The 22,893-nt window shown below is 40.1% G+C and overlaps 1 protein-coding gene and 2 long non-coding RNA genes across 3 annotated transcripts in view; 2 read left to right on the top strand and 1 right to left on the bottom strand.

Annotated features, from left to right (window-relative positions):
* The window catches only part of sgcd (sarcoglycan, delta (dystrophin-associated glycoprotein)), a 200,995-nt gene extending 179,251 nt beyond the window's left edge, over positions 1-21,744 (top strand). The window contains exons 7-8 of the mRNA XM_047378662.1: positions 11,054-11,177; positions 18,973-21,744. Of these exons, the coding sequence (XP_047234618.1) occupies positions 11,054-11,177; positions 18,973-19,158 (310 nt within the window). The 3' untranslated portion in view covers positions 19,159-21,744. The remainder of the gene's footprint in view (positions 1-11,053; positions 11,178-18,972) is intronic.
* On the top strand, positions 7,444-8,906 carry LOC124876135. Its single transcript, XR_007040229.1, has 2 exons — positions 7,444-7,538; positions 7,623-8,906. It is a non-coding gene; the product is annotated as an uncharacterized LOC124876135 (long non-coding RNA).
* On the bottom strand, positions 14,355-15,149 carry LOC124876137. The gene is made up of 3 exons (XR_007040231.1): positions 15,066-15,149; positions 14,833-14,993; positions 14,355-14,749 (listed from the first exon to the last, which is right to left on the bottom strand). It is a non-coding gene; the product is annotated as an uncharacterized LOC124876137 (long non-coding RNA).
* Positions 21,745-22,893: the final 1,149 nt, after the last annotated feature.

Here is a 22,893-nt window from a genome sequence, read left to right as displayed (position 1 = left end):
CTTTCATTGACAAAGTTCAGTGAATTCCTGAACGCTCCTAAGCACCCATCACGTTACGTCTGCATAATTTGACAGTTTGCTTCTATGCTACTCTGTTTTTCTTCCTTTATTGTCCTCAGTTTGTACATCTTTGGTGCCAGCCAGCCAGTTGAAAATGAAAAATGGCCAATTATGTCAGGAAAGACGTGAAAACTCATTGGAGTGTAGCTAAAATCTAATCTTTCTCAAATCTCTGCAATCCCATAGCAGGTAGCAATCATACATCCAAATCCTATTTATGGATATCATAACACCAGACATTTGCACATAGAAACACACACATCCCACCCAGAGCTGACACTTCTTTTATTGAAACCGTAGCCGTCATATTCATCTGCGTGGTAATGTCTTGTCAACAGGATGTGTCCTTGCATCAGTCAGTTGTCTTTGGGAAAGTGAAACTCCAGCACAGCTGAATTCGATAATGTAACTTGATTTATATCCAGACTCTCTCCGAGCACAGATAAAAGGAATATATATGAAGCCATAAGTAGGAAAGTGAATGTGAACTAGAAGGCAAATATGCAACGGAAAGTCCATTTTTTTCCTTGCGCTTGAGCTGAAATGAGACATGAGGTGATTCTCCTCCTTAAGAAGAACGAAAAGAAAAAACAAAGTTTTAACATTCAAAAACGGTCAGAAAATGCTGTTAATCCCACAGAATATCAGTGTGGAGATTTTCCTTTTCTCAATGACAGATAAAAGCCTCCTGGTTGGATAAACTCATTAGAAAATGAAGTTGAATCAAATGCCCAAAGGAGAGTTGGTTTACAGACATTTCTTGAATTACTTTACTCTGGGAAGTGTAATTTCAGTCGTGACGTGACTTACTTTTCAAATTCTGTTAGAAAGTGGAAATAAAATGAAATCCAGCATTCCTACATGATCTTCCTCCTCCATTCACTCCATTCACCGGTACTCCTTCTGCCTCAATACCAAACTCTGGATTTCTGTCCCTCCACACATTTGCAATACTGACACTCTGTCTTTGTTTGAGTCTAAACTTAAAAGCCATCTGTTGAAGAGTGCTTCCTCACTGTGATTGCCTGTTCCTTGTCATTTTTACTGTAAGTTTTTATCTTGTTTTATTGTTGTTAAGTTGTTTGATTTGTACAGTGTCCTTGGGTGCTCTGAAAGGTGCTTTCAAATAAAATGTATTATTATTATTATTATTGTCCTTAATGCCCAACTTTATTTTTCCTGACTCAAATTAGCGAAGTTCTCAGTCCATTCCAAAAGAATAGATTAAAAGGTGATTTAAATGCAGATATTCCTCTATTAAGTTCAAGCTTTAAGTAAAGCTTTTACATACTTCCAAAAGGAAAAAGGAAGCATGGAAAAAAGGAAAGAAGGTAGGAACTGAAGGCAGGAAAAACTAAATGAAAGGAGGAAGGAAGGACCACAACACAGACGGACAGTGATGATGAATTTGGTCTGGAAATGCCCATTTTTCGCCTTATTCTTTCTTTTTTTCATTTTTAACCAGACCTGGAAACTGTTTCCATATTTTTCCAGTCTACATAGGAACCCTGAAAACTGCACATTAGGGGTCATGGATCAGTGGTTTTGTGAACTTAGATAATGGGGCCCACAATACCACAATATGCTCCTTTTTCACTGTGCCAACCAATGCAATGTCGCTCTCTGCAGGTTTGTATTTCACCTTTCGGAATGAGACTGGAGATTAAACTATTTAATCCTGAACTTGTTGTTGATGTGGTCACCATGCTGTTGAGCTTTAAAGGTTTCCGATTTACCACCAATTGATGGAGAAATTTCGAGAACTTGGTTAAAACCTCTAAACTTAAGTTTGCCATTATTTAAATGGCAAGTTTTGTATTTGGTTTCAAAATCAAAGTCCCGGGATCTGGAAAATGAGTAGAGAGGCACAGAATCAATGCTCCTTTGGATCTAGCATGAAGTTTCCACAGTCGGTAATGATTTGAGGAGCCATGTCTTTCCCTGGGTTTTATTTACTTGAGATTCACCTGTATTAATATGCCTTGGTACCAGCTTCTCCTTACTGGGCACAATAAATAAAATCCCCTTTTAGCTGGTCCTTGAGCATTTTTACAATTCATCCTCTCGGTCACTAATGACTGACGGGTTTTCCGAAATGTAACGTTTGTCAACAATTAAAGCACTAAAACTGAAGTAATTGCAGTGAAAGCACAACATGAAAAGTTTCATGGAAGGTCGATAGGTCACAGATACATAACAAGGAATATTTTCCAGGGCCTATTAAAAGTTAAAACTCTGAGGTGACTTTCACCTTTACCTGGAAACAACATGTTCCACATTTATTGTTCTCTGCTACACTTTAACAGGACAAGCCAGAGTTGCAGAAAAGCATTTTGGATTATTTAGGAACAATGACATTGCAGACCGACCTGGCAGCTGCATCAGAAATCACAGATTAAATAAAAGTTGCTTTCAGCTAGTTTTCTTCGCTTTTCCCACTGTTTGCTTCTGTGCCTCCTTGTCGCCCCTGATTTCTGCAACTCCTCTTACCTCCAGTGTCCTTTCTCCACCTGTTTGTTTGTTCTCCACCAATCTTTTCCCTCCACCTTCAGCCTCCTTGCACTTCCACACTCCTGTTTCTTTCATTAAATACCTTGGCCGCTTTTCTCATTTAATACTTCCTATTTTGCCTGTGCTGATCTTGCTTCATCCCTTATCTCAGTACTTTCATGTTAGTTTTTCCACATTTACTGCAGACCTTAAGAAAGGTGCAAGAAAAAGAAGAATCTTCTTGCATACACAAAAAGGAAGATACAGGAAACTTTAGGAGAGGAGCTGTTGTTCGTTTGACCATTTCCTGACTTAAGGAGATGGACACATAACTGATCTGCCTTACTTGAATATCGCGTTCTCTTGGGTGGCTAAAAGATATCGTCCTCCTTGTCATATTTATACACCAAGCAACAGGGAAAGATTGATTACTAATAAAAGGTTTCCTAGACAGTTTGGTCAACATAAAAATGTAAAGTTACAAGTGACAGCAAATGTGGATATGGGATTTTATTTTCCAAAAAGGCAGTATTTTTATAAAGGTTTTATGGTGAAATGTTGCTACTCAGATTTAAAATGATTGGTAGCATTCTATACATCCTTATTAAGGGTGCCAAAACTTTCTGAGTATGAGAAAACATGCTTTGACCACTGGATCAGAACAGCCGGTATCTTGTTTAATGAGCAAATATGGTACGTTTTAAAAATCTAAGATTCTTATCTCAGTACAGAAATATTGGTATTTCTTTTCATGGAAAACTGAAAATGATGAAAACATAGAGTTTATGAAAGTATGCGTTTACTTAGACTGAACTTAAATAAAAGCCTTAAAACGTTCAACATGTAATGCTCAGAACAACCTTCAATTTGGCAATGAAAAATCTAAATTTAGTCTTTTGTGTAACAAACAGTATTAATAATACAAGTTTTTTTACAAACAAATTGGACACCAAGTTCCACTATAAGTCCTTGTTTCTGATCCAGGCTTGAAGATGTTATGACAGGCAACAATCCAGTTGGATCTCTTTACCGCTACAAAAATCATCCAATTTTAAAATCTGAGATAACCTGGTCACTTAAGAAGTCACTTAAAAAGAACCTGTCCGACAACATGAAGTAGGCTAAAAGATCTGAAAAGGGTAACAAAATAGGTCCTGGTCTAAAGAAATTCAAGAGTAGATAAGAACCAAAGTCGTTGACATTTATCACTCCGGAAAGGGCTTTTGGACTCCAGTAAACCTTCAATGTTTTCCACTTTGAGAACCATTATCCAGAAATGGAGAAAACAGCCACAGTGGTGAACCTTCCCAGGAGTGGCCGGCCAAGTAAATTACTCCAAGACTGCATCAACGATTCATCCAGGAGGTCAGAAAAGAGCCCAGAACAACATCTAAAACACTACAGGCCTAACTTGCCTCAGTTGAGGTCAGAGTTCATGATTAAACAATGAGAAACAGACTTGGCAAAAAGACCTCCATGGGAGAGTCCCAAGGTGAATACCATTGCTGAACAAAAATAACAAAAGTACATCTGACCTTTGTCAAAAAGAAACATCCTAATAATCCCCTAAACTTTTAGGGGAAATATTCTGTGGACTGATAAAACAAAAGTGGAAACCTTTCAATGGTTTGCAGCCTGTTACATCTGGCATTAAAGTAACTGCATTTCAGAAAAAGAACATTAAGCAAACAGTCAAACATGGGGGTGGTAGTGTGATGATCTAGGGCTGCTTTGCTGTTGCAGGACCTAGACGACTTGCCACAATTAATCGAACCATGAATTCTGCTCTCTTCAGAAAACCATGAAAAATAATGTCTGGCCAGCAGTTTGTGACCTTGACCTCCAGCGCACTTGGGTTATGCAGCAAGCTATGGTTAAAGCACACCAGCAAGTCTTCTTCTGAATAGATCAAAAAAGGGTTTTGGAATGGCCTAGTCATGGTTGGGACCTGAATCCTGTTGAGATGCTGTGTCATGACCTCATGATCTAAAACCCTGTAATATGGCTGAAATAAAACAATTCTGTCAAGAAGACTGGAGAAAATGTCCTCCACAGTGATGTAAAAGACTCATCACCAGTTATAACCAACGTTCGATAGCAGCAGGTCCTGCCAAGGATGGCACAACCAGTTTAGAATGAAATTATCATTTCAAGAAGGTGTTTTGAGTTATATTTGTCTTACATAATCTGTTCGATAATCTGAAACAGGGTTAGGGTTAGGACAAAAAAAAAAAACACACAACAACCAAAGTTTTTTGTTGAACTGATGTGTATTCCTTCTCAAATTTAAAAACAGCTGTTTTCAAGCATTACATGAAACCGCTGCAGATTAGGGAGAAAGAAGTCACATTTAGCCAAAGGCAAGGAGTGTTAAAGCTGCATGTTTCACATAGTGCACATCTAAGGTATCTGCAGCATTGAAAACCATTCGCTATTATCTAAAGACAAACAATATGAGGAAGAAGCGTGAAATGTTATTAACCTTTGATCCTGGTTATAGATATGAAGCGGTGCCTGGGAAGAGGAGGGAAAAATGATATGAAGGGGAATAAAGCTGAGAAGAAACAGGTCAGAGAGGAAGATAAAACTTTATTGATGGCTGAAAGGAAATATAAAGCTGCACCAGCTAAAAAACACTGAAAATATTGAATAAAACAGGTAGACAGCAGATTGAAGCTTGCTTTTTGTTTGAAATAAAAACCAGTTTTTAATTCAACGATAGAAATAAGAGTAAAGGAAATGGAGGAGAAACAAAAACAAAGAAAAGGAGACGAGTATTGAATTCACTGGGGTCTCGAAGAGGAAATGAATAAGAACGGAGAGATTTACTTGACTCCCAGATGGGGACCCTAAAAGAACGAGGGGAGATGAGAGCAGGGAGGTCTTTCCTTCAACACGTGCTTCTCTGAATGCTAAAAACAAATTTGCTTTGTTTGCAGTCAAATAATTATTTTCATTACAGACAATGAAACTGAATGAGTAAACAAGGAACAAATTTGTAGAGCAGCAAAGTCTATTGAAATAATTTGCTGCATAATCACCAGATGTTAAATTATAAATGAAATAGACTGCACATAGATATAGTGCAGTTATAGTCTTAAAGTGCTTCTAAGTTGTATGTTTTATTCACCTGTTTACGCACATCATTAGCTTATCCAAAAATCAAAAGCATTCATCTTAAAAATTAAAAGAAAAGTGTTTTTTATGTCACTTTCTGTCAGATGGAAAATGGAAAAAGCAAAAATACGTTCTGTCTTTGAACGTGGCAGGATGATTGGGCTGAGTTCTCAGAGGCAGCAACACAATCATTTAAAGTTATTTAAAAGATCCTGAGTGTTATGAGGTAAGAAAGTAAAGTGGTAAACCTCAAAGTAATTTACCTGTGCTGGGTAGGAGGGTGTGGTGGAGTGTCCATGAAGATGTAGGGAGATCTTTCACCCAAATGAAGTATTTTGTTTATGCTGACTACAGACTAATGACCTTATGTCTGTATCTGTAAGAGAAAAACCAAAACATCTCCAACAGCACAAAACCACCTGTTCGAACTTTGCAAGAGAAAAATCAAATGTGGAAAATTGAAAGGTACACAATAATCAGAACAAGAAACTAAACTTAAAGTAAATGAACAAAAGCACCACATGGAAAACAATTATGAACAAGGTCCAAAACAAAACTCAAATACCCTCAGATCATGACAATAGCGTCCACCTTCCTCCCTATTTGTTGGAAGGACGTGACAATGGAGAGATACGATGGACACACCCTGAGCTGTACCTGGGTATTAGTAACCACATTACGCACACACAGTTTCATGAAATGGATATACTTGTCATTTGTTCTCCCTCTTAAGAGTTTGCTCAGATATGTATAGTTTAAGACAGCTTATCAGTACCACATGCATGTTCAGACGTGTCCCCAGAAATACCAGGTTACTCCATACTGAAAACACTGCATGAAAACTTTAATTAACAGAGCTGAGGATAATATAATGTTTTAATTAAATACAGTATCAAGAATTCTTGTGATAATGTGTGAAGGGGTTCCTAAGCCTCATTGTTAGGAAAGAGCCAGAGGTTAATAAAAGGAGATTATAGATTTAATTTGGACCTCAACCATTATTTTTGTTTTTTTGGCCTCCCCTTGTACCACTCAAACAGGGCAGCTTTAATAAAACCTGAATCCATAAATCATTCTGGGTTTGAAGTCTGAGTGAGAGTCCAACTCTTAATCTAAATTAAAGGAAAAACTGCAGGGACCCAACAGTCGTTTTACAGTAGGTATTATCAACTGGAGTGGCAGGATTATGATTATCATCATGGTTAATAACCGGGGAAAGGAAACCGCTATGCAGACGTGTCATCTTACCTTTCATTGTTCATTAGTGGAGCAGTCAAGCCTCAGACTTTATGCCTGGTGAGGAAGTCAGGTTGGTCTCTTTCACGTTCATGAGGTTCGCTTTGACATTGATCTTTGCATTTCTTAACAGTCCTAAGTTTTCATTACAGCAAACCAGCAGCTTAGTACCTTTCTCTTTTGATGCAGCTACAGTGGGTCCAAAAGTATTTAGTCAGCCACTGATTGTGCAAGTTCTCCTACTTAGAAAGATGAGTGAGGTCTGTAATTTTCATCATAGGTACACTACTCTGAGAGGCAAAATGAGAAAAGAAAAATCCAGGAAATCACATTGTAGGATTGTTAAAGAATTTATTTGTAAATTATGGTGGAAAATAAGTATTTGGTCAAGATGTCTGGCCCTTACAGACCCGTAACCTCTTCTTTAGGAAGCTCTTCTGTCCTCCACTCGTTACCTGTATTAATGGCACCTGTTTGAACTCGTTATCTGTATAAAAGACACCTGTCCACAGCCTCAAACAGTCAGGCTCCAAACTCAACCATGGCCAAGACCAAAAAAGCTGTTGAAGGACACCAGGAGGAAAATTGTAGACCTGCACCAGGCTGGGAAGAGTGAATCTACAATAGGCAAGCAGGTTGGTGTAAGTAAATCAACTGTGGGAGCAATTTTAAGAAAATGGAAGACATAAAAGAACATTAATAATCTCCCTCGATCTTAGGCCCCATGCAAGATCTCGTGGGGTCAAAATGATCATGACAACTGTGAGCAAAAAACCCAGAATTACGTGGAGGGACCTGAAGAATGACCCGCAGAGAGCTGTAACAAAGGTTACCATCAGTAACACACTGCGCCAAGAGGGACTCAAATCCTGCAGTGCCAGCCGTGTCCCCATGCTTAAACCAGTACAAGTCCAGGCCCGTCTGAAGTTTGCCAGAGAGCATATGGATGATCCAGAAGAAGATTGGGAGAATATCATGTGGTCAGATGAAACCAAACAGAACTTTTAGGAAGAAAAATGCTAAGTTGCAACCCACGAAGACCATACCTACTGTGAAGAATGGGGATGGTAACATCATGCTTTGGGGCTGTTTTTCTGCTGATTCATGTATAGGGAAGAACAAACGGGGCAAGGTATTGTGAGATTTTAAGCCAAAACCTCCTTCCATCAGTGAGAGCATTGAAGATGGAACATGGCTGTGTCTTCCAGCATGACAATGATCCCAAACACATCGCTTGGGCAATGAAGGAGTGGCTTCGTAAAAAGCCTGGAGTGGCCTAGCCAGTCTCCATACCTCAACCTCATGGACGATTTGTGGAGGGAGTAGAAAGTCCGTGTTGCGACGTCCCCAAAACATCACTGCTCTAGAGGAGATCTGCATGGAGGAATGGGCCAAAATATCAGCTACAGTGTGTGCAAACCCGATGAAGACATACAGGAAAGTTTGACCTCTGTCATTGCCAACAAAGTTTATGCTACAAAGTATTGAGGTAAACTGTTGTTATTGACCAAATACTTATTTTCCCCCATAATTTACATAAAAATTCTTTATCAATCATACAATGTGATTTCCTGGATTTTTTTTTTCTCAGTTTGTCTCTCATAGTTTAGTGTACTTAAGATGAAAATTACAGACCTCTGTCATCTTTCTGAGTAGGAGAACTTGCACAATCAGCGGCTGACTAAATACTTTTATTTAAATGGGGTTTATTTGTAGCAATACAATATAACATTCAGCAGTATTTGTTTCTAGTCTGTAATTCATGCAAACATTTATATTCAAGTAACGTTAGCCTCATAGCATAATTGCCTAAATATGTTTTATTCTAATTTATTAAGATGCACCTGTATGTATAATTTTGTTTAAAATTTTTTACTTTCACCACCACTCCTTGTTTTTGCTAATTTCCCATTTTTTTAGGCATTGCTGGTTCTGTTTTCATTTGTCCTCCAATGACCCCATTTGTAAAAAAAAAAAAAAAAAATGCTAAACATATTTTTTTACTGCAACAAATATTAGAGATAATGGTTCTGGTTTTGGTTCACTGCATCTTGCAGAAAGGTAAAAAAAAAGTATTTTATCTCCACAACTGAAACACAGAAAGCGAGCTGTGGTATGTGTGATATCTGCAAAGAGCTCCGGTGTGGATGAACGAGCAGCTTTTATTCCCGACCATAGCAATGACAGGTGACCTGTGTTTACATCTGAATCTACTAAAACATCCGGACATGTTTCTGGGTCATTGCTGCGAGTGGTTTTGTCAAGATTAGACAAGGAGTGGGCTGGTTCTTAACCCTCAAACACAGATCTTTGCCTACTGCTTCACTGGGGTGGTGATCGGGTGTCAGATCCACTTCGGTTTAAACACCTCTCATGATATGTTCATGTGATTCTGCTTCATTGATGAATTGTTCAAAACTGTTAGAGTGGGGTCAAGTCTCCAGAAGTTTAACTTATAGAGAGCCATGCAGAAGTATTCATCCCTTGAACTTTTTTTTTCCATTTTGTTTCACTTTACAGGATACCCAAATGTATTTTGAGATTTTATTTGATAGACCTAAACAAAAATAGTGTATACGTGTTAGGAAGAAGAAATGTGATAAATTGGTCCACAAAATATTTTACAAATATTCTGAAATGTATGTCTTGCCTTTGTACTGAGTCTTCTTTATTCAGATACCTATAAATGAAATGGTGCTACCACTTATACCTTTGTGGCAGAAAACGTATTCATGTGTTTGAATGGCCTAGTCAAAGTCTGGAAAATCAATTTAAGAATCATGACAAGATTTGAAAATTAGGCCCCCCATAATATGGGGGGCCTAAGTTGATCCAGGAGAGGGAGCAGTCCAAGACCCAACCGGTCACGTGAAAAAAAACCAAAAAAAACAAAAACAGGCACACACAGTCCCCAACAACCCCCATCCATCTCTGGAGAGGGGGCTATGTACAAAAGAGGGGTCCACATGGACCAAACCAGCCCGCCAACTGGAGCCGCCCCAGGATGGAGCAGTCCCGACCCCCCAACAAGCTCCGATCCCAACCCCATGAGTCTCCCACCCCCAGTGAACCCCAACAAGAACCTCCCCACAGGGCCACCCCCGACAAGGATACCAATATCGAACACATGCCCCTGAACCCAAACGCCACGAATCCCCTCCCCCACCGGGGCACACCCCCACAGGTGAACTCCATGGCCGAGAAGCCAATGAAGCCACCCCACACAGCGCAAGCTCCACACAGCCCCGCTGTAAGCACCCCCACCGCACCCCGGTCCCCCACCACACAGCGTGCCGCAATGGCATGGCAAGGGCCCCGTGCAACACCAGCCCCGCCCACTGGCGCAACAGGGCAGACCCCACCGAGCACCGCACCCACAACAGGACCCCTGACCCTGCACCATGACGGGACAAACTCATCCACCAAGAGTTCCCCGGCCAGCGGCAGGCACCCAGGGCCAGTGTCCCCCACCACACCCCCTCAGCCACAAAAAACACTACATCACTGCCCAGGGAGAAACACTATCCAGCTAAGCTCCACCATCACCGCCCACCCAATCCAAACGTCGGTGACCCCATGCCCTAGAAGTGGACACAACCCCTCCACCCCACAGGCTGCAGCCCCTCCACGCCATCCCCCAACCCACCGCCCCGATCCCTCCCAGACACGACAGCCAGCAGAGCAGCACGCCTCCACATTTTTATTTTAAAAAGTTGAGAAAAACAATGTGATTTTTTTCTTCCAGATTTTAAATGTGTACTATTTTGTGTTGGTCTATAACCGAAAATACATTGAAGCTTGTAGTTTTAACTCGAAACTCAAATTACGAGTTGAAACTTTTTAATTTGACCAAATGTAAAATAAAAGAAGTTCAAGGGGTGTGAATACTTTTGCAGGGGACTGTCTGTATCAGTGTAGTGAAAGCTGGAATCTACTCCAAAAAAACTTAGTTTGGGATGCTCTGCATCACCAAGGTGGTTATAGGTCTTACCTGAGTCTGTCACCATGGTAACTTGAGCTAAATGCTCAAGCTTCACCTGTTGCTTTGTGTTGTAGATAAATCAGATAAATGCAAGGATTTTGATTAGATGAGCTTGAACCTGTTCAGAGATCAGAGGTTATGATTTCTAACAGAGTTGTGTTCTTCCAGATTGGAGTCTCCCACTCGCTCTTTATTGATGGAGGCCCCGAAAGGAATCCAGATCCTCGCCGAGGCTGGAGACATTCAGGCCATCTGCAGGAACGAGCTGCGGCTGGAGTCCAAAGATGGAGAGGTGGGTCAACTTCCAAACTGACTTTTGGGCTGTTTGGATGCTAGGACCATTGACTACATAAAAAAAACTTGAACGACAAGTAAAACAACATTCTCAGCACTTCTCCCGGCAGGATGCAGCTAAATCAGCTTCCTCTTCATACACTGGTGTAAATTCTGAGTCATTCAGGGCATGACAGTCCACAGTGCTTAGTAGAAGACAGCTGAACTTCTTCTCTTGTTTCTTGAAGAGAGCTCCTCAGTTTTAAACATAGTTGGAAGCAATATGCCTATAAGTTGTAATCAGAACAATCACACTAATAGGGTCATCAAGGTCAATGATTTGCTTCTCTTCTTATAAGTAAACAGATAAGATTCGAGATTAATCATTCATCCTTCTGAGTTTTTTCATTCCCTAACATGAGTCAGGCCGAGCTGCCAGCAGGTTCAGGAGAGAGGAGCAGACATCCCTCTCCTAAAACCAGACCTGGGAGTTTTACAGCCTGTAGCCTACAAAGAAGTCATGGACTGGCCCAAAGTGGCCAATTAAAATTATTTTAGAAAATTACTTTTACTTTGAAGGCGACTGATTTAATTTCTCTGTTTAGGTTGCTATAAAAGTGCCCTATTTTTGACCCACGTGGTCTCATGCTAGAAAAACAGTCTGAAAAAAAACTCCACTTGTGTGTGTATAACGTTTGAATGTACTGTTGCAGGAATTGCCTGAACTATATGTAATTAGAAGCTCAGTGTGTGGGGTGTATGTTTCGTGTGTGTGTATGGAAGATGTTGACATTACTCCTCCGGACAGAGGTGGCGCTGTGTGCTGCCGTAGCTGAGAATCAAGAGTGAAGGAGTGACGTCGGTATTATTGTGTGTGTGGGGTGGGTAGAGACGGCGACCGGAGCAGCGGTGTATGAGTCTGTAAGCCCTGTGTTTTTACGTGCTGCAAAGTCATTAAAAAGAACCCCGAATCTCGTCAACAACTCAATGTTTTGATGCTGTTTCTTCATGCTCAACTCAGCAACGTATGAGTGAGGGAGTTAACCCCGAGGAAACTAGTAACTTCGGCCCTGGAGAAAGCGTCTCCCCTGTGTCATCAGACTACGGTCAGGGGACAGAAACAGGAAAGGTTAACAGTACTAACGTTTGATTTAGTGCATCAAACTGTTTCTTTTACGTGTTTACTGAATCAGGGAAAAGTTCCCTTTCACGTTTTAACTAACGTTTAATTTGAACTTCAACTTCATAGACTCCAATGCATTCCTAACGTGCGGTTGGCTCTATTCAATATAATTCTATGTAGAGGAGACCTTACCATGAGAGTGAATGGAGTTATCAGAACGCTGGTTTGTAGTGTATTAATAAAGTTTGACTGACTGACTTATCTGACTGTTTTGTTGACATTCTCTTTAGCACAGCTCCATCTAGTGGATGCATAACGCAACCCCAGTCAAACGTTTGACTGCAGTAGCTTCTATTCTATGCGCCTTATAATCCGGTGCGCCCTATATATGAAAAACGTTCTAAAATAGGCCATTCATTGAAGGTGCGCCTTATAGTGCGGAAAATACGGTACTCAAATATCTATATTTGAGCACATGGATATTTTTTACACTGAAAAATTCAAATCAAATAAATGAACAATAAAAACTTAAACAACCTTTTTTAATTTTTTTGTAAAATTTGATTAAAAAATAAATACATTTCTAGTGAGGATTAAATTAGGACACCCACACATTTGTTCCCACTTAAAGTGACTTAATCTATACACAGGCGTATCACATCGGTGCACATAAGAACATTATTATTAAGCATACAATTAAAAACAAGGTTTGCCCTGTTTAAACCTCAGACGTTTAGTTTGGTTGGCTCCAGACTGTTAGAGAGAGGGTGAAAACCATGGTGAGATATAAAGACCTGTCCTTGGCTTTCAGAAACATGATTATAGCAGCTAATAGGTCTAGCAAGGGAGTTAAAGAGATCTCAAAATAATTTGAAATCACTCCTTCTACTTTAAAGATAACAGTCTAAAAGGAGGAGGACATTCAAAGCCACTGCCAACGTGCCTAGTTCTGCTCATGCAAGCAAGTTCACCCTTAAAGCAGACCGCGAGATGTTAAAATAAGTAGATGAAAACCCTAAAATGTAACCAGCGGACCTACAACAGACTCTTGCTGCAGTTGAGATAAAAGTGAATCCCTGTACAGTCCGAAAGGAACTGAACATGTTTAACTTTATATGAGGTGTGCAGGGAGGAAATTTGCTCAAAGAGCATGAAAGAAACATTAAGGCCAGAACTTAGAACTTAGACAAAGTACTGAACTTGTGGAATGGTGCTCTTTGGACACATTAGTCTGAAACTGAACCAGAACAGAGGACAGGTTTGGTAAAAACCAAATACAACATTTTAGGTAAAGAACCTCATACCAACTGTGATGCATGGAGGTGGAAGCATCATGGTTTGGGGGCACTGTGCTGCAGCAAGAACTAGTCAGCTCACCATCATATAATCCTTCATGATCTCTACAATGTATCAAATGGTACTGGAGGAAAACGTGAGATTATCTGTTAAAAAAAAACTTGACCTGAAGCAGAACTGTACCCTGAAATATGAAGATGACCCAAAGATTACCAGTAAATCCACCAAGGACTGGCTGAGAATTAAGAGATGAAACGTTCTGGGCCAAGTCAAAGCCCAGATCTTAATTTCAGTGAGACATTATGAGATGAACATGCAATAAATTTCAAGCATCACACAACTGAAAGTGAGGAGAGAAGCAAGCTTTACTCAGACTGATCTCAGACTGGTAGATTGCTACAAGAAGGCTCTCACTAAGGTTATTTCATTAAAAGACGAAAACACTCATTAGGGAGGTAGTTTTCTCAGAATACACAACATCATTTGTTTTGTTTAATGAATACTTGACTTTTTCTTTTCTGTTCTGAACATGGTGTCCTATTCTTTCATTTGACTATATTCCGTCAAATCATCCCCCCTAACCAGTCCAGGATCTGAGCAGCACAGTGAGGTCGGTTAGGCTTTCTGTTGAGGGAATAACCTCCCAATCTGTTGCACCAAGTGGAAAAATTAACTGTTCTTGTCATCTGGCTTCAACTCACTTTAATATTCCTTCTGTCCAAACTTATTTTTAGCAACCAACACAAACAATATTTAGCTCTCTGAGCCAACACAGGCTGGCATTATTAAGATGGCCACTGGCAGTTTTCCTGCATGCTGGACATCCACCAGGAGTGAACAATAGCAGAAAAACTAGGAGCAAAAGTTGATTGTCTCCCCCTTTCTTTCCTCCCTCTTTAAACCAATCCTTCAATAACAAAGTCAAATCTTTATATGCTAATAATTATTTATTTTTCATCCATCTTTTCCTCTTTATGTCTTTAATGTTGCTTCTTTATCATCTTTCTCTCCTATTTTTGCTTATCCACCCATCGTTTTCCTTTGTGCTCCTAAGTTCCTCCAACCATCCGGTGATTCGTTACACCCATCAGCCGTGGCGTTCATCACGGTCGGCTGCTGTGCTGATAAAAGGATTTCCCTCTGTACATCGCAGCAGTTGTCTCGTGTCAGATCTGTTAAAATCAACGCTGAAGGATTAGAGGAAGAAAGTATTTAAAAGTTTCCCACAAAAACAGCTTGCTGTATTAGAACTGACTGTTGATATGAGACGAACGGGAGCGGTGGAGGTTATTATGAAGGTGACCCTGGATCCAGTTTGGTCCAATTAAAAGCAGTGCTGTGCTCGGAGGCCTGGCCTGCACCATGGCTTCTCTGTGCTGTCACAGATGTGTGCTCATAGATGAAATGTGGAACTTACTGTGAACAGAGCACATAATTAGAACAGTGCTCTCACACTCCATTAGTCCTGCAAATGTCCATTTGTCAAACCTTTGTCTTACAGCGACGCCTCCATGTCCTCAGGAGCTGCCACTGCAATTACAGAAAGGTTTTGGCTATTATCTGCTGATGGGCCACACGGTCAGATACTGGAATTATCGGAAACACTGCTCATTAACAGGCAGCAGGATGTCTAGACAGACTCTGGAACAACAAGTTTCTCTGAGATTCTCCAAGTTTATTACAAAGACTGAATCTGGACTGAAACCGAGTGCTGCATCAGATCTAAACACTGACGCTTTATACACAGAGCTCAGAAGGTCCAGACAGACACAATGAGCCAACAAATTATAGACGATGCATGTTGGATGCAAACAAATTATCAACCAAAAACATAATTGATGAACCATCCATCCATCCATCCATCCCCGAGAAGGTATCCAGAAAGCATCAAACCACCTCAACTTTGTCCTTGTAATGTGGAGAAGCAGTGACTCTACTCTGAGCTCTTCTTAAATGGCTGAACTCCATCCGTCCTGCAGAGGAAGCAGCCTTTAGGGTTTGTGATCTCATTGATGTGATACAGTTGACAAGATGATCTGCGGTGCTTCCATTATGCGTTGCTCTTCAGATAATAGATAATATATATGGAATTATCTGTTTTAAATTTAAAGCATATGATGAGAATTTACATTTTAGATCTGATTCATTGACAAATTTTCTATTTTTATATTCAAGAGGTATTTTTTTCTCTCCTTGTTCTTGCTGTGTTAGTATTTCAGTGTGAATGCAAAAAATAAGTGTGAATTATCCAGTGCAATGACTAAGACAGAGATAATAAAATTGTTTTGTTTGCCAAAAATAAAATATTCTAGTTAGATTAATGCTTTACAAAGCTTATCTACATATACTCTTACCCTCCTGGACCCACAATTTCCCAGAAAGCCCTGGTCTATCTGCCCCTTGTGGTGGAAGGATTTGTTCAGCAGCAGCTGTCTGAGGACATCAGCTGAGAATCAGCTTTAAAAAGGGTTCCAGGTCATTTCGTGACGATGCCTCCCCCGAGTTCCTGGTAATAGCTCCTTTAACTCTTTTTTTTTTAATGGCTGGAGAGCTCCTCCTCCCTGTGGCCAGTAAAACACCGGCCTGGCATGAGCCCAAGGAGACCGAGAAGGAGGAGGACAGGGAAGAGAGATTGGATTCATGCAGCAGTGTTTTTTTTTTTTTTTTTTTACTCCGCTGAGTGAGAAAGATATTTTGTTCCAATCAATGTGGGAGATAAAATGAGTTATGAGTAAATGTGTTTGTAAAGGGAGGGAAGCAGACCAAGCTGGTTTTTTCCCAGAGTTTTTGCTCTGGAGAAATAACCAGCAGTAAACTGCAGGCGATTGTGGGATTGACTGTTTTGGATTTTTATCCAACAAATATTTGTTAAAATATAAACACACTTATGTGAATCATGGTTATTGGAGCAAACTCCAGTGCAATTCAGAAAATACCAAAATAATAAGCCTAACCCATGCAGAAAGACCTCCAGCCAGAACTGAGGACCTTCTTGCTGCAAGGCAATAGTGATACCAAGTCCCCCACATCCACACCATAGATGTCAGAATGATTAAATTAAATGTAGAAATAAATATTAAACACGTGGAGAAATGGAGATGCAAAAAGGAATGGACACATGTCAGGACACCACTAATATCAGTCATTAGACAGCAATCCTGACACTAAAGGTGCATTCACACCTGCCATGTTGGTCCGCTTTAAATGGACCCGAGTGCGTTTCCTCCCTTGTCCGGACCTTTTGTCCAGGTATGAGCAGGTATGACCAGGGTTCAAGTGAACCCTGCTCTGGACCAAACCACCAGACTGACACCAGCATTTTGAGGTGGTCTCAGTCTTCCAAACGGGCTCTGGTGCGGTTTGCTTCTGGTGTAAATATGAACCGGCCTCGATCTGCCCCAACCACAGGAAAGATATGCCTTTTTGGACTTAAGCCACTGTAGCGTTTGTTGTGAATGCTGCCAGCGCGCTGTGGGTCACGGCATGCACAGCACATAGTCTCCTTCAGGTTGTGGCACGCATTCCTGACGCTGTTCCAAATTTAGAGATAGAACGTTGCAAAACCTGCTTTGAATGAGCTGCTCTTGACACAATGAAACTGAAACACCTGTCATTTTAGTGTGGGAGGTTTCATGGCTAAATTGGACCAGCCTGGTAGTCAGTCTTCATTGATTGCACATTGCACCAGTAAGAGCAGAGTGTGAAGGTTCAATTAGCAGGGTAAGAGCACAGTTTTGATCAAAATATTGAAATGCACACAGCATTATGGGTGACATACCAGAGTTCAAAAGAGGATAAATTGTTGGTGCACGTCTTGCTGGCGCATCTGTGACCAAGACAGCAAGTCTTTGTGATGTATCAAGAGCCACGGTATCCAGGGTAATGTCAGCATACCACCAAGAAGGACGAACCACATCCAACAGGATTAACTGTGGACGCAAGAGGAAGCTGTCTGAAAGGGATGTTCAGGTGCTAACCCGGATTGTATCCAAAAAACATAAAACCACGGCTGCCCAAATCACGGCAGAATTAAATGTGCACCTCAACTCTCCTGTTTCCACCAGAACTGTCCATCAGGAGCTCCACAGGGTCAATATACACGGCCAGGCTGCTATAGCCAAACCTTTGGTCACTCATGCCTATGCCAAACGTCAGTTTCAATGGTGCAAGGAGCGCAAATCTTGGGCTGTGAACAATGTGAAACATGTATTGTTCTCTGATGAGTCCACCTTTACTGTTTTCCCCACATCCCAGAGTTACGGTGTGGAGAAGCCCCAAAGAAGCGTACCACCCAGACTGTTGCATGCTCAGAGTGAAGCATGGGGGTGGATCAGTGATGGTTTGGGCTGCCATATCATGGCATTCCCTTGGCCCAATACTTGTGCTAGATGGGCGCGTCATTGCCATGGACTACTGAACCATTCTTGAGGACCATGTGCATCCAATGGTTCAAACATTGTATCCTGAAGGTGGTGCCGTGTATCAGGATGACAATGCACCAATACACACAGCAAGACTGGTGAAAGATTGGTTTGATGAACATGAAAGTGAAGTTGAACATCTCCCATGGCCTGCACAGTCACCAGATCTAAATATTATTGAGCCACTTTGGGGTGTTTTGGAGGAGCGAGTCAGGAAACGTTTTCCTCCACCAGTATCACGTAGTGACCTGGCCACTATCCTGCAAGAAGAATGGCTTAAAATCCCTCTGACCACTGTGCAGGACTTGTATATGTCATTCCCAAGACGAATTCACGCTGTATTGGCCGCAAAAGGAGGCCCTACACCATACTAATAAATGATTGTGGTCTAAAACCAGGTGTTTCAGTTTCATTGTCCAATCCCTTTACATTTGCACAGATAAAACCCATGCTAATATATTGTCCAGGAGTTTAAAGCAAGCATTATTTTGTTTCAAAAAGTAATCTAAAAAGTTGTCTGCTCAAAGTACTGCAAATATTTGGAGGTTTAATTTGTCCCGGGTAGTGAAATTTTGCTCTTGAATGAGCCAAAAATACATTCTGTACTTGATGTCTCCTTTCCTGTTCAAAATAGCTGTTCGCTTGACTTGTCCATGATTATCTATTTCTGATTCTCCAAACTGAGATCATTTTGACAGCCTTTCTGTTTTAAATTTCCATCAACTCATCATGGACATTAGTTTGATATCAATTTGGAGATGTTAGTGACACATTTTGACCTTTTCTGTTTCAAGGCAGAATTATTATACAACAAACTATTGCAGTAAATTATTAAAACAATAATGTGAAGTGTGATGTGCATGTGAACTTATGACTGTAACTGTAACTATGTTTAACAAAATTGTCAGCCTAGTTTTTCCTGTTGTCTAAACCATTGTCTAAAGTCTCACCTGTTTTCTCTCCGTCCACCTCAGATCTCTCTGGACGCTCGGAGGATCCGCCTGATGAGGCTGCCAGAAGGGAAAGCCTCCACCAGCTCCTCGTCCTCAGGGACCAGGCAGACTGTCTATGAAGTTTGTGTTTGTCCTAACGGGAGACTTTTCCTGTCTCTGGCTGGCGCTGGATCAACCTGCCAGATCAGCAACAACGTCTGCCTCTAGGACTACTACTCTAGGATTTTGTATAACTATAAGATATTGAGAAAAAAAGTGACACGCAGAGCAGGCCAATGTACAAACGCTGTCTGCCTCTAGGACTGATCCATGGTGAATACAAAGACTGCCAGAGCCAACGGACAAACAAATAAACATCAATTTTCAATCACAAACACTTTAACCTTAGGTTCAACTGATGTGTTTAAAAAGTCAATAAAGACAAGTTTTCTTTAAGGTCTCTGACAGGTGCCAAAATTTCAGTCTGAACATATATTTTTTCCCTAACATCCACAAGACTCTAAAAGTTACAGGTTTTAACAACTTTTTAATACAGAAGGACAGAATGGCACCTTTTGCTCTCTCTTTTGAAAAATCTTCTCAGAGACAACTATAAATAAGGTTGATGTTTGTAATGTACTGGCTTGACTCTAAATAACTCACATGACAAAGGTATTTATTAAAAGCAAATGAACACAGCAAACACTCAAAATATAACAACTGACAGACATGGAGAGGAAATTCCCCAGAGATCTGCTATAAAAGACACTGATCTGTTCCCCTTTTCCCTGGAGTCAGTCAGTGCCAGATTCACTAGGGCGATCACCCCTGTCAACAGGCCTTCTACTTTTCTTAATCTTCTTTTTTTTTCCTTTTCTACTTTACTACAACTCACATAATTTATCTTTTCAGTATTCATAAAACAGAACTTTATTCCAATCGTCAAACCTAACGACACTGAACACAAGGGCTTGGACATGTTTGAAGTGAAAATGCATTGCAGTGGTTTTCTACAGTGAGAACTTAACCTACTGTATTTTAAAAACATGTAAAAAGGAACACATGTAATGCAAATGCAACATCAGTCATCCGGTCCCACATTTGGATCTTTAACTTGTCCTTTGGCTGTTTATGAACTTTCTCACAAAGTCTGTTTTTACTTTATAGCCTAAAACTAATCCTTGGCTAACCTGGAAAGGGTCTACCTTGAGATGATCCTGATTGATTTTAATTGCCCCAGATTTCTAGGTATATATGAAATCATTGGCTCGCCAAAACTTTGTATCCTTAAAACCACTTAATCACGTCATTGCTATTTGGATTTTTTATCGCCAGACAACAGATATATATTATTTAGTGTATTTGCATGTAATTTTATTAAGTTGACATCCACTCACATTTTCTACATAGGTTTAACTGAAAATTTATATTGGTCAGTGTTGCCGTGTTGTATTTTAGTTTTTCTCAAATTTATGTTTTATTTGTCCTCATTTTTTCATCAGTCCCAAATGTGTTCTTTAGCTCAAGCATTTAAGAGCAAATAAATCAAACCCTATTAATAACCTAATCAACCAGTCATAAAAAACGATTTATTATGTTCAACATGGCACATAGAACTCACGCTCTGAGGTTTTATCCTAACAAACTAATTAAATTTTAGTAAATATCTAATGTAAACTAGCATACTGTCGCTGCTCTGCGGCTGTTTTTCTCATTTTGCTTTTCGACGAAAACAATCCTAACCAGGCTGTTCAGAGGCAAAAGAAAATACATTAAAGTGATGTTATCACTGACTATTTTAAACCACAAAGAAAGAAATAAGCTGCCTGAACCCCTGTGGTGGTCCCCCTACTTGTTTCTTGCACTGATTAAAAAAAGAAAAAGTAAAAAAGATAAAGTAAGCCACTCTAATAAGAGAGAGGAACTGTGCCTGTGCCTTATGTCAATGCACTCGTGGCAAGAAGAAGCACATCAGACAAACTTTCTTTGGCATCAACAAGCTACATGATCTGATTCTAGTTTGGTTTTTATCCGATTCAAAAACCTTTCCTTGTGTGCGAATGCAAAGACTTTCACCCGCCTCCGACTGTAGATGTTCACATCTGACTGTTTGAAGGGACATGCTTTCTTTCATGCGTCACAGCTTTGATTTTTGATGATCAAATATTGTGTTGAAGTGTATGTGTTAAAGCTTGACTTGGCAATCATGTGATCCTGTGGAGTTTAAGATGTATCGGCTCAATTTTTAAACACTTGGATATTTATCTTCAGAATGCACCAAAATATATTTTTGTCATTACAAATGTGTTTCAAAGTTCTCTTATGATCTTCAGCATTTATCGCTAAATTCTTCACTGGGGATGTAAAGATATACTTTACAGAAGTTTGAACGCTTTGCCACCTTTATGTGTAGTTGCCAAGCAGCCTGCTAGTGCAGTCTGAGGCATTAAATCTGGAATAATACAGCATTCTTGCTATGGAAAACTTTAATAACTGCTAAAAGGATCAAAGTTAGGTTTAATGTTTGGCTGAGAGTGGCCACCATTTTAAGAAAGGATGTTTTCTAAATTGCATTGTACATTTTCACTTAAAACAACTAAATTTTTATCTGGTCATTATTGTGGAAATGTGCAACATTTAAATTCACATTACAGGACACAAACCTGATATGTGGGGTAGAAGGATCTGTTTTCAAAACAGGCGAAAACCAGAAGTGTTTGACAAGAGTCTATTTACCTTTATCATGTCAAAAATGTGCCACGAAGTACAGCGTTGGTCAGTAAAAGAATAAAATCCTTTCTTTGGTAATCTTTACTGGTTTTTAAACTTTCCATGTTCAAATAATATCTTTCTTTAGATATGTGAACCGGTTTGTAAAGGATTTCTGTGGAGGGTTTAAAAAGAGTAGTCACTTTAAGACATACAGTCTTATGGAAACTGTGTATGACCGCTTCACTAAAGATTAGGCATGTTTGAGGATGGAGGACAAACATAGATCTTGGTCAAAGAAAGAAAAAGCCTGTATGCTGGAATTGTCCAAATTATTCTTTCATTCATCTTCTATACCGCTTATTCCATAGTGGGTCATGGGAGCTGGTGTCTATCTCCAGCAGTCTTCAAAGTAGAGGCAGGGTACACCCTGGATAGGTCGCCAATCCATCACAGGGCAACACAGAGACAAACAACCATGCACACCTAAGGCCAATTTAGAGAGAAGTTGACCTAAGACTGTGGGAGGAAGCCGGAGTACCTGGTGAGAACCCACGCATGCACGAAGACAACATGCAAAATCCACACAGAAAGAGCAGGAGTCGAACCCAGGACCTTCTTGCTGCAAGGCAACAGTGCTACCAACTGCGCCACCGTGCACCCCCACAAAAATTCTGTTTAGGTAAATATGGCTGCATTTTCCAACTATTTGGAAACTTGGTTGGGATTACAAAATGTTTGTTGAATTCAAGAACAACATGCAAATATTTCTTTAACCAGCTTATGATGACCTTTTTACGCCAAGATGTTTCATTGAAACTTTTTATTGGACATATTCCAGCGAGAACGTGTTATGAATAGGGTTGTCATGACACTGACATACTTGGTACCGTTTTCGCTTCTGCTGAAACCTTTTTTGAAGCACACAAGAGAAGAAAAATATAGCTAATTACAGTAAGATAGTATTCTCTTTGTCTTCTTTAGACAATTGCCTTCAGTAGATGGCAGTTCAAAACCCGTTTAGAAAAATATAATTTCCCTGTATAGCAAAAGAGAAGACAAGATAACACACTGTAGTAGTGTTCACATCCTTTATTGCCCTTGGATTGATTTTTTATATAAACAAGGATCCATACAAAACATTTTTTACAGTGTATATAGAGATCTGATCTGTACCAGTGTATTCAGCAGCAGCCCTATTGACTTTCTGTTTCTCGTAATTTTGCATCATGTTTTTTTCTCATCAACCAGAAT

The sequence above is a fragment of the Girardinichthys multiradiatus genome, chromosome 11, assembly GCF_021462225.1.
Source record: "Girardinichthys multiradiatus isolate DD_20200921_A chromosome 11, DD_fGirMul_XY1, whole genome shotgun sequence".
NCBI classification, from domain to species: Eukaryota; Metazoa; Chordata; class Actinopteri; order Cyprinodontiformes; family Goodeidae; genus Girardinichthys; species Girardinichthys multiradiatus.
Note: the sequence above shows the minus strand (reverse complement) of the source record. Positions and strands in the feature narration are given on the sequence as shown.